The following is a 12,221-nucleotide window of genomic DNA, read 5'->3' as shown; positions in this document are numbered from 1 at the left end:
CTTCTCCACAGGGGGCGCTGTTATACTCAATTAGCTCTGTACAACATAAAAAAGAGAAGTCACAACAAACATCAAATACAGCAGCATCTCACAAACACAGACAAACATGGTAAGAGTAGTGTTTTTTTAGGATGTAATGTAATCCTGCTTGTAATCACTATTTTTCCAAAAGTAACTGATGAGTTCACTGAAAGATGCAGTATGATTGGTTGGTTTCGGCTAGTATCTTCAGAGAAATGAGTAACAGTACATTCGCTAAAAGTAAGATATCTCAGGTTTGAAATGTAGTGAAGTAACAAGCATATGGGCCCTATTTTACCGATCTTAGGTGAGTCGTCAACCTTGCAGCTTATTTTAGGACTTGTCAGTGTGTCTTTGCTATCGTAACAATGGGAAAAGTACGCCTTGCGCGGCTCGAAACGTGCAAAAGTCATGTACTGAGTCTCTTCATTAATCATGAGTGTGTTTTGGGACGTGCAATAAACCAATCAGCGTGTCACTGGCCACTCCTTTAAGAGCTAGGTGATTGCTATTTCAATGGCGCAAAGAGGGGTGTACCCGCGTTGGGCACAGGCCTGTGTTGACAATTCACTGTCTAAATAGCAATGAACGACTGCTGACGTCTGCCTAGCTTGTTTTCAGTCAGTGGCACACCTGTTATCTCCGTTGCCAAGATAGCAATAAGACAGAAATTGACCTGAACACACCACATTTCGAGACCACCACACCCATCAGCGTAGATATATTCACAAGCAAGCTGCTATTTAAACGGCACAGGCAGAAGAAATGAAAATAGACTGTTGGACGGGTGTGAGATAGCAATGAGCATCGCAACGCCTTGCGCTGAGTGTAATACAGGGCCCTTAGTCTTGAAAATACGATCAGTGAAGTATAAATATTTAAAAAATACAAGTACAGCAGTGAAGTACATGCACCGATTTACTGTCCACCACAGCAAATTCCAGACATCCACATGAACAATTCCCCCTTTCCTTTACATTAGTCCCTGAGAGCCTATGTTCTTTATGCTGATTTGGCAGCTGGTGGGGCCATGTGGTGTGCACTCACACTCACTCACTATAGCGGCAGTTGGAGGACCCTGCTGCTAACCTGCCTCTGCTGCTCAATAGTGAAACTGAGTAGAATTTAAAACACTCACATATTTTTAATTTAATGCAAAAATATATTTCACATTTGTACATCTGCGTCAGCAATGGGTGCAACTTAATGTAGCAGAGTGCTTTCATTAGAAGGGGTGTCTATAAACATTTGCACATATATTGTATGATCTCCTGACTCTTGATAAGCAAGCAACTAGACCACTGTGTCACTCTAGAGCTGCAAAAAGACATAATGTAAAACACAGTTCTGCAGCAATTGCCTTTTCTTTCCTAGACACAGAAATGCACAGGGTTTCACAGAGGATAGGGGGGTTCTGCCCCCACAGAGGGGAATAAACAGTAAACCGATGGAGGGGTATAATTATTAATAATAATAAAAATAATAATAAATAAAAAATTAAGCAATTTTAGCTGCAACACATTTAATAATGGTTTTTGTGAACTGTGTTGCTGACCAAAATGAGAGAACCAAGACATTAAGTTTAAAGCATGAGTAAAATAAGTTGAGTTAACGCACAAATGTAAAATATTAACTGTAAATAATAAAATATAAAATATGAACTTTAGAATTATAAGTTTTCTTGCCTTCCTTGGATCTTCTACTGTGTACCCAACCACCCCCTGAAAAAAATCTACGAAAATTGTTTACCGTTAAGTGAAATTAAACAAAAATCTAATTTACTCTCATCTAATCCATATGCTTCTACTTTAATGAATGGACTGAAGTCATGGACTGACAGTTGGACCCAACACAGTTTCACTGTTCGGAGCAGAGGAGATCCGAGAGAACGCAGTAAACTAATGGAAGGACAATGTTGGAAAACAGCGCCGTGCCGACTGGTTCTACATCAGTTCTAGGTAATAATTTCACAGTTCTACAGCAGTACGCATGCCTGATCGATCTGAAAGACGCAAGGAAGGATCAGTTCAGCTGAACAACTTAAATATTAAATAGCAAATAATATCATCACCTGCCAAATAAACTGACAGTACAAACTAAATAAACACCCCAATGTCATAAACCTAGAAGATGATATCAGCCAGGGTATTCCAGCCCTTTTCTGCACCCAGATTTCTTACTGACTTCCTTCTTGTCAGAAAAGAGAACTGAAAACTAAGATTTTAGCTGAATTGTCATATTTCTTACATTTGCAATGTTGCTCATTTGTCCAGTCTATTAATGACTGACCGAAATAATGCACCCATTGTGTGTATTTTACTGTCCCTTACAGTAAAATACACACCATGAACCATGAACACCATGAAGCATTCATCTTCTGGATTGAGTTAACATCGAATGAGGAGCTTTTAGGCAGAGAATCCATTTCACAGACCAAACAAATCAGCCGCGCTGATGAGCTCGGAGTCTCCAGCTAAAGCAGTGTCTTCATGAAGGCAGAGGGGGAAATGGTCCACAAATGCCTCCGCTAGGAAAACGGGGTCATCGAGTGTGGCGAAGGAGTTTTGCGGTGAAATGAAACCTGTGTGCCTAAAGGAAGTCTGTGATGAGGAGCAAAGGCTTTAACTATCAAATCAATTTGTGCAACAGGTCAACAAAGGCCCTGGCATATAGGAGCAGTGGGGGAGAGAGGGAGTCTCTCTGAGAATACTGTGGGAATATACTGCCCATCACTAGATGAGCCACCTTGGCATCAAAATTAGCCATTAACTGATGACAGCTCTTAGTATTTCTTCAGTTCAGGTTTACTTTGATTGGGCACTACAAACATTAGTCTAGTCCATTGATTAACACAACGAAGAAATTAGTCAAATTCAGGAGCTACTATTCAACGTAGGTTCATTAAAATTCCAACAGATGACACTGTATTAGTGTCAGGAAATCGGTGTATTGATTACAGCGCTTAGCTTCAGGTTTCAGTTATTCCCACCCGTATTGCGGATAACACCGCCTACCGCGACTGGGATTGGCTGGTGGGATCCTGGCTGCTGCGCTTTGATTGGCTACTAGTTCAATCCCAAGCTGTTCGACAGTTTTATCAATGCGAACTAATAGCCAATCCTGGTGCCGTGGGCGTGGCTTGCCGTAAAGCGAGTGGGAAGCACAACGCCTCAGGTGCTGGCTCGCCGAGGCAGATGTTGAGGCAGACGCGGTGCTAATGATGGTCTACGGCGCTAAATCGTAAAAAATCACTCCATTTTAGACGTGAGGAGGAGAAACTAGGCTTCAGACTGTAAAATGGGAATCAATTAAATGTGCCTTGAACCCTTTTTACACAGACTGTTGACTCGATGTAGTCCGTTTAATGTATCGAATAAAACATCACTGGACGCAAACAAAGCATCGGGACATAAAGCAAGTACATAAACGTTGACTTCTGATGCTACAACTTCTCTGTAGATGAACACCGATGTCACACGGATTTGTAGAGGAACTCCGAGCACAATGTGTTTGCAGGTACAACTGAAACAACATAAAGGCGGCATCGAGCCCTCAAATGAAAATAAGAGGAAATTAAATGAAGATATAGCTCCGTTAAACTGGGGTCGCATTGTCCCCGCAGTGAGCACAACCGGGCTACACCTAAAGCAGCCAGCGTTTCGGGGGAAAGCCCAGCAGCTTGCCCCAAAACATGTCTGTAAAATTCAGACAGCCTTCAGTGCTGAAAGACAACGGTGGACCATCTCACACAAGTTCGCGCTGACACACATTTCCAAGCACGCGTGCAGACAGAGACACATGGTTTCTTACCTTCCACAGCCCATAAAGGTGGCACTATCCATAATAGACGGATAATATGCATAACTGCCGTAAAAGTGGCCATTTGACTATAAAGAGCCGGTATATTCATTGTAAATGAATCCGCTGGCCCATCTGTAACAGCTCCGTCTCCGCGACCAATCCAACAAGCCCCATTGGGTAGGAAGAGCACACAACTACGCCAAGTTTGGGCGAAACCAATAAAATACAGACAAGGGGGGGCCGGGTGATGCTGCTCCAGACTACAGAGCGATGGACAGCACACTGAACAGTTTCTATAGGCTACATTTTAGTCATAATAATAATAATAATAATAATATAAAATGTTATTGCAACAGATTTGTCAGTGCTTATTTATTTTAAATATTTCTTAAAATATAAAGCTTCCTTTATTACACTCTATCATTGGTTTTTGTATTGTATTATTTTTATTGATATTATAAAAAAACATTTTTCAGTGTTTATTTCACGATCCACTTTAATGCGACCTCTTTTAAAATGCTGCACTGTCAGCTCCAAGTCCAAAAATAATGTCTAGTGGCAACTGAGCGAGTGCATTAAATATTTAGATAAGTAAAACCAGTATATATCTGAGCAGATCTTTATTCCAGGTTACACGCACATGGCTTACTGAGTGGGCTTCCATTGTGCCTGGCTTTCACTAAACATCAGCTTGCACCAACAGCGCCACCTGGCGTTCAGATAAGACCCCCCCCCCCCCCTTATCTCTCTCTCTCTCTCTCTCTCTCTCTCTCTCTCAGTGAGTGAACAGGAGGGAAGAGCACAGAGTAGGTCACCAAGAACTGGTGTGGCATGATCTTCTATCGAGATCATCAGTTAATCTTGTCGTATGTAATCTTTCCAATCGTGTCACTGCGGATTACAGACGAATGGCAGATCACATGAGGAAGGAGTGTGAGGAAAGGAAATTGGCCTGCTTCTTCATGTATGTGTGTGTGTGTGTGTGTGTGTACACATACAACATTTGGCCCCTGTGTGAGGACTCGTACATGGCACAGTCGGCCACAAAACACACAGAACTTGGATTGGTCCGTTCAGTTAAGCGTGCTGCCAGCACCCAGAGGCCAGAAACATTTACTCAGTCTGATTCTTTTACTTCATAGCCAGCCTGTGGACAGGGTGGCCACCGTTAGAGCCTGAAACAGTCAGGAAACATAAAGTATTTCATCACATGTGTGTAATGATGGGGCTCTCACCCCCACAGTAACAAGCATATTTGCATGTAGGACCATTCTCCTATTCTCTGCTTTGGAATATTAGTCATATTCCAGGCTGGAGTCCAACACAACACAAAAACAACCCAAACACATGCTGTATTCTCAGCTAAGACCCGTTCTTCTCCCCTCTCCTCGCAGAACAATACTTTATATGGCTCTGTACGCCTGAGCCTGGTGTGAAATTGGGAGGTAAAATCATGATGACTCATTGTAAAAGTAGATCAAGAATATCCAGCATGCCAAAGCAGCAGAGAAAAAGCTATGAGCAAGAGGTGGCTGCAAACCAGAGACAAACTAGGCAGAGCGAGTGAGAGAGAGAGAGAGAGGGAGAGGGAGAGAGAGGGAGAGGGAAAGAAAGAGGGGGGAAATAGAGCAGAAGAATATGGAACTGACATAAAGGAATCTAGGATAATTCAGCCTCAAGATGAGTGAGGGCTGAAAAACAGCCGACTAGAGGATCCGGGGGTCGTTCCCATGGAAACCTTTGCCCAGGGAGATCAGCGACCCTCCTGTCTACTACTGCAAGCGGAGCGCAGATTGTAGGTCACATATGGCACCAACAACCCAATCAAGTCTAATCTGTCTTGACTTGTGGGTCACGAATTGAACCATGAAACTGGTTTCTATTCTGGCTTATATCAGTGACTAATCCGGGCATTAGGAGGAATGCGTGTAACCACATTTACGCAAATGAGACGTTATTGATTGTTCTGCACTACTTATGTGGCAGGGAGTCGTTCACAGCGCTCTTTAATGTGGTATTATTATTAATATAATGATGTATGGTAAAGGAAATACAGGTGGTCAGCAACAGATTAGTCTCCAGAGCAGCAAGTGAACCCAATCTGGTGGATAATGATCCAATTAATCTATCTTTCATATATAATATAGTTCTCTCCTTCCTCTCTACACATGCACGCTTTAATGCTGTTTTTGTACTATATTTGTTACTGTTTTTACAATTTTACTATTTTTACTAATTCTAATTACATTGACCTCCATGAATAAACCCATTACAATGCCATTATAATTTGAGTAGTATTATTATTGTTATTATTTTTTTCCTTTTTCCATTTATTTATTTATTTATTTATTTATGTCTTTGGTCTGCAGTTTTGTGGGAGTTCCATGGTTGGTGGGTCTGCCCTGAAAAAGTAGGTCTGAAGTGGACACACTCATCTGTGATGCTCAAGGGAGCCACTGCGGCCAGTGCTGAGTCACATCTTCACAGGAAAATGGACCGGTCCCCTTTAGCATGTAGGCAACAGCACAGATAAATGTTTGTTTATGTTGTTGTTTGGGTGTCCGACAAGGGGCAGGGCTTGGGGGTTAGCCACAAACAGTGTATCAGGCTCTGAGGGAGGCAAGCAAACTTGTTCCTAGTTGCCCCTTTTAACCCCTTAAAGTGCAAGCTTATAATACAGTTACTAATCTGTACTAAGAAGGATGTGGTATTCAGTAACTACTAATAAAGGAATATGTATGTTATGTACTGTACTCACAAAAGTGAGACATTTTATAACTATAATTTTAACTGAGTAGATGTCCGTCCATCCCTAGACATCTTTAAATAGTTTATGCAGTGTGCATCTGCCCTGTTCACACTGTCCCAGTTGGCACTCGTTTAAAGTAAACAGTTGAACCCTAAGGACTATTGTAGTACCTTTCCTACAGACCTTTTTTCTGACAATATATGGCTGCAGTAAATAGGCTGCACTGAAATTCTGCATTCTTAACTTTCTGACTATCTGACTTTGAGCTTAAAGCTTTGAGTTGAAAACAATTCAAATGAGAGTTTAATAACTTTTATTATGTAGTCCATTACAATTATTTATTTATTGGCTCAAATTTGACCTTAAAGAATGATCAGAATGCTGTATGCTGTATGCTGAATTGAGCAATAATATGTTCAAGAAAAAGCAGGTTCCCACAGACCTGAACATGAAAATCATGGGATTTCCACAGAGTACACATAGTTTCCAGTTTTTATCACAGATAAGTGAAAGCATCAACAAAACTGTGTCACTGTCCAAATACTTATGGACTAATTAGCCATAACATTAATATCTCTGGCAGGTCATCTACGGTGGCATCTGTCAATGGGTGGAATTTATTAGGCAGTAAGAGTCAGTTCTTGAAGGGGATGTACTATGATCAGGAAAAATGGTCAAGCATAAGAATCTGAGCTACCAAAGGAAACCATCAGGAACCATCAGGAAAGTCTTGTGGGGTTTTCCTGGTATGCTGTGGTCAGTACCTACCAAACATAGTACAAGAAAGGACAACCGGTAATCCAGCTACATGGTCATGGGCACCCAAGGCCCACCTCACAACAAGGCTAAAGATCTGCTGCTACATCTTGGTGTCAGATAAGCAATCAATGTCCTTTTTTATTAATGACAAATTAAGGACATAAAAAATCTGGCATTGATCTTACACACTGATTATTTCCAGGTACTAAAATTGCATTTTGGGTAGCTGTTCATGGGAACTGTTAGTATTCGCTCCAAAGAGGTGATGATGCAAATGAAAAAGACCATCGTTAGACTGGAAAAAAAAACCCAAAACAAAACAAACACATCACAAAGGTGGCAGATCCTTATGAGTGGAATTTGAACGGCCAAAAATGATTGGTACTTTTTAAATAAGAAGAATTGCACTGGAAAGCCCAGGTCTACTCCAGCTCAAAAGACATAGAAAACCACATAAGACTTAAAGTAGATGAACATGGGCTGCTTTCCTCTGTGAAAAAAAGTACAACTTTGGGTAAAGTCAAGAACACTTTCAATGAGGATGATGTATCACTGTGATAGTTTACAATTGAGAGACACCCTTATTCATTAAAATATAGAGTCTAATTCAAGATCCAAGCCACTGGTAACACTCAAGAACTGAAGAAATGAAAAACTCAAGAAATGAAAAACTCAATAAATATAGTATTACACTCACAGAAGAAATGAAACCAAGATTATGGAGATGCAAAGGGAGAGTTCATCATGTAAAACATTCCACATTGTCTGTCAAACATGGTGGAGGCACTGTTATGACACAGGCATGTCTGGCTGCTAATGCAACTGGGTCACTAATGTTTATTGATGATGTGACTGCTGATAGAAATAAGGTGACTTCTGAAGTGTATAGAGCTGTACATTCTGCTCAGATTCAGCCAAATGCTGCAAAACTGATGGGAGGGCACTTTATTGTACAAATGGTTAATGATTCAAATCATACTGCAAAAGATACCCAGGAGCTTCTTAAGGCAAATTAATTGAATATTCTCAAATGACAAAGTCAGTCATTTTACATCACCTCACCCAACCCAGTTAAACATGCTTTTTACTTTCTGAAGACAGAACTGAAGGCGGAAGGACCCACAAACAAGCAACAGCTGAAGACAGCTACAGTAAAGGCCTAGCAAAGAATCTCTACAGGGAATTGTGCATGGTGTCCAGAATTCAGGCCGTCATTGACTGTAAAGGAATTGCATCCAAGTGCTAAAATGGTCCTTATATTAATAAATGTTAATTTGTCTGATTTAAACCTGTGAAAATCTAAACTTGAACATTTAATGCAAAATTTCTGTTAAACATATTAAATTATGATTGAAAATCTGCACTTCAATCATATTTTGATTGCTTCATGTTGAATACTAAGGTGGTGTTCAGAAGCAAAATTACACAAATTGTGTCACTGTCCAAATATTTCTTGCTCTTGTTTATACAGTTTGTGGATTCTTGTTACAGTGGAGTTTCTTGAGAGAAACTGGAGCTGCACTTTGCAGTCCATTGAAGGGACTGCCATTTATAATTTCTATTTGGGTAAGCAATTTTGGGATGCAATTGCATATTTTAACATAGTAATATACAGTGCAGAGCAGAGCAGTTGAGCTTCGGCCTCTACTACTGTACATGGTCTGAAGGGTAGGAAAATGTGTGAAAGCTGTTATTAATGTGTTACCTTTCACAGCTTCAGTTTTTGAGGTCACGAAAATGGTTCAATTTAAGCAGTACCTCATTCATTTGTGAAGGCTCATACATGTCTGATTGATATGTTTCAAAGTGATGTAGAACTACAGTGTATTAGATTATATACTGTCAAATGTTGTGTGTCAGAAAAAAAACCCCACAAATCCGTACTTGGTGAGGAGAAACAAGCATGACGCCCGACTCCGTCCCGCCATATACAGGCCCTTGACATTAACAGGCAGTGATATGTGGCTGTCTTTCTAATGCTGTTGATCTAAATTGGAAAAATTGACCTTGCACTCAGGGGTGACACAAGTTTGCTCCCTCTGACATTTCCGGGTCTTGGCGGAGTTTTCTGTTAAGACTGCCACGAAGCCTGGAGGACAAGCAAATATTTCATGAGTAATTTAATATCTGGAGCATGGACATGCCCCTCTGTGAATAAGGCCCTGCGAATAGCGAGCGATATGGAAGGCTGAACAGCACCCTCGGTGCCTTAAAGGTTGGGTTGGGTCAGCGGCAAGGATGGAGACGGGGAGAGATGAAGACAGAAAGGGAGAGTTTCACTAAAAAAGAAGAAAGGAAAGTGTGTCTGGTCCCTATCAGTGCCCCCTACGGTGGCCAGAGCCAAGTTGAGCCGAGTCGAGCCGGTGAGACTATCATCCATTTGGAAACGACAAAATGTGCTGGAGTCTTCATTAATCATCCATAGACATAACAGAGCCTTTTTCATTTCCAAAGAAGAGGCAAGACTCTAAGGATAGAAGAAGGTGGATGACTAGCTCGAAGCATGATTTTTACTCTAACAGGCATAAGGTGATGTTATTCCAAATGTCCATGTGTTTGGTGTATGCTTGAATGTGCTTGACAAACGCCAGCATTTAAAGCTCAGACAGGCATGCCGTGAAGGGCGCAGACCTGGAGACCTGCACTCTGTTTCCTTTCAAAACTAGGTCTCCTATGTGAAATGAGTAGGTCAACCAAACAAGTGGTTGGCAGTCAGCGAAGCCCATTTTAGTGGCTGTAATTTCATGTGCCATTCACTCTGGAACTGGCTTTTGAGCAAGCAATAAATCTGACATTTTATGACATACTTTTAGAAAAAGGAGCTTCAGAAGGGTGCATATAATCTTTATTTATTAATTTATTTATTTAATATTTCCAGATGTCAAGATTTATGTCTGTTTTGCTACATGCAGTATACTACTGTGTGCAGTGGACAAATTGTAATCCACTTAGTTCAAATGACCCAAAACTGAACCAAAAATGTATTTTTTTACTTCAGCTTCAGAAAATATAAAATTGCAGATATCTTTTTCTCTCATACCATCAAATACATTAAATACTCAATAACATCAAAAATTTCTAATACATTCAAATAATGAAATCCATAGATATAAAAATATAAATATGACACGAGTATATAGAAAATATATTAATATTAATCACAACTACATGCACATATATGTAACTCTAATCTAGATATATGTTTGAATGGAAATCTAGTATAATTGATGTATTTTAGTGCATGGGTGGATTTATATTATCCATCATACAGATCACTGAATAAGTGATTACATCTAGAGTTGGGGGTGGGGTGAGGTAGTATCTCCCTCTCAAATTGAGCCCTGATAGCACAGTAAACTACATCCATAGTATTTGTGAAAGGTTTAGTTGCATAACACATTCTAAACACTCAAAACCCTTTCCATCACTTTTTGCTTATATTTCAGTCTAATGAGCTGTTGGAAGTTGGATTGCGTAGGATTTGTTATTGTCATTATTACAAAACAAAACATGTTTTTATTACGAGTCATGTATAATATACAATAACAACCAGATAAGCAACACAGGGTTTTGGAATGAAAATTGTCATCTGTTCTAATGGTTATTATTATGATGAATAAATGCTGGATGCTGGTGGAAAATGAAAAAAGAATATGGAAGAATCTGCTGCCCTCTTGTGCTCTTTCTTAAGAAAGGACCAGTGCATGACTTCTTGCATAACTGCTACTGATTATGACCAGTACTAAAGTACACTCTTCAGACAATAGTGCTTGTAGTGTGTTAACGTATGAGTACAACTAATGTATGGAAAATAAATAATAACAAAATATGATGACTGTTACAGGAATAGACTAACGCTCCACACTGATTTTACAATATCGTTGGAAAACGAGTCCTCATCAGTCATGAATATTAGTGTGTCAGAGAAGGCTGGAGCTGTCAAAACATTATGCCGGAATTTTATTAACTGATAACAGAGGAAAACATTAGACATTAGTCTTCCAGGCTGATTACATTTAGATTTACAGTTCCTCATAATTCAATGTGTCACCATCTGTTTACAACAATTCTGCATGCATAAAAAAGACAGAGAGCCGTATCTTTAAATGCAGGCTGGTGGTTAATGGTGTGTAGGATCGGGTACATATTGTATGTCGAAACCGACACATTTAGTTTGTTTTTGTAAGAAAAGATATTCATCACTAAGAACAGAATAAAGGCTAATCTATTTTTGCCCTAGGTGTATGATGTTATTTTTATAGTGATTTTATTTGTATTTGTTTATTTTATGTGTATTTAAATCTGTAATCCCAAATAATAATGTGATTATTTCCAAAGTTTAGTTGATTTGGTAAAAAAAGAAAAAAGGTGTATTATTCAGTAACTTCAGGGGCGTCTGTACAAACTGGTGGGGGCTATTCTTTGGTAACAGAAGTTTGTGACAACACTACACAACACTTTGTCTTGGTAATGTTAATGAAGTAAAGTAAAACATTGACCAGTTAGTAAACCCGGTCATTTCTGTGACCCAGGTGCTAAGAATCATAAAGTAATAAATAAATATAATAAAAATAATAAATATGCTCATGGTGGATGTAGTTGTAGTTCACATTACAGATTCCTCTGCAAGTCTGAATCCTATCCTGTTGCTCTGTACTTATGCACATGACTACGTTTCACCTTGGGGACAAAGAACATGGTCAGGAGCAGCAGCGTCTGATCTCTCAATCAGCCCACCAACTGTTAACTTCTTGTTGCCAGGCTAAAAAAAAGAATAAAAAGACCCATGTGACATGGGCTATTGTTTTCCATTCAGAGATTGCAGGCTGTGTAAGTGTATTAAACAGACTCTGTGTACATAAGCCATGTAGTCATGAACTGAATGGGCAGA

At 39.8% G+C, this 12,221-nt stretch overlaps 1 protein-coding gene across 2 annotated transcripts in view; it reads right to left on the bottom strand.

The window, feature by feature from the left end:
- The window catches only part of ephb2a (eph receptor B2a), a 72,902-nt gene extending 68,923 nt beyond the window's left edge, over window positions 1–3,979 (bottom strand). For both annotated transcript variants that reach the window (XM_072656372.1, XM_072656373.1), the window contains exon 1: window positions 3,832–3,979. In XM_072656372.1, coding sequence (XP_072512473.1) covers window positions 3,832–3,931 — 100 coding nt within the window. In that variant the 5' untranslated portion in view covers window positions 3,932–3,979. The remainder of the gene's footprint in view (window positions 1–3,831) is intronic.
- Between the last annotated feature and the right edge of the window lie 8,242 nt (window positions 3,980–12,221).

The sequence above is a fragment of the Salminus brasiliensis genome, chromosome 14, assembly GCF_030463535.1.
Source record: "Salminus brasiliensis chromosome 14, fSalBra1.hap2, whole genome shotgun sequence".
NCBI lineage: Eukaryota > Metazoa > Chordata > Actinopteri > Characiformes > Bryconidae > Salminus > Salminus brasiliensis.
Note: the sequence above shows the minus strand (reverse complement) of the source record. Positions and strands in the feature narration are given on the sequence as shown.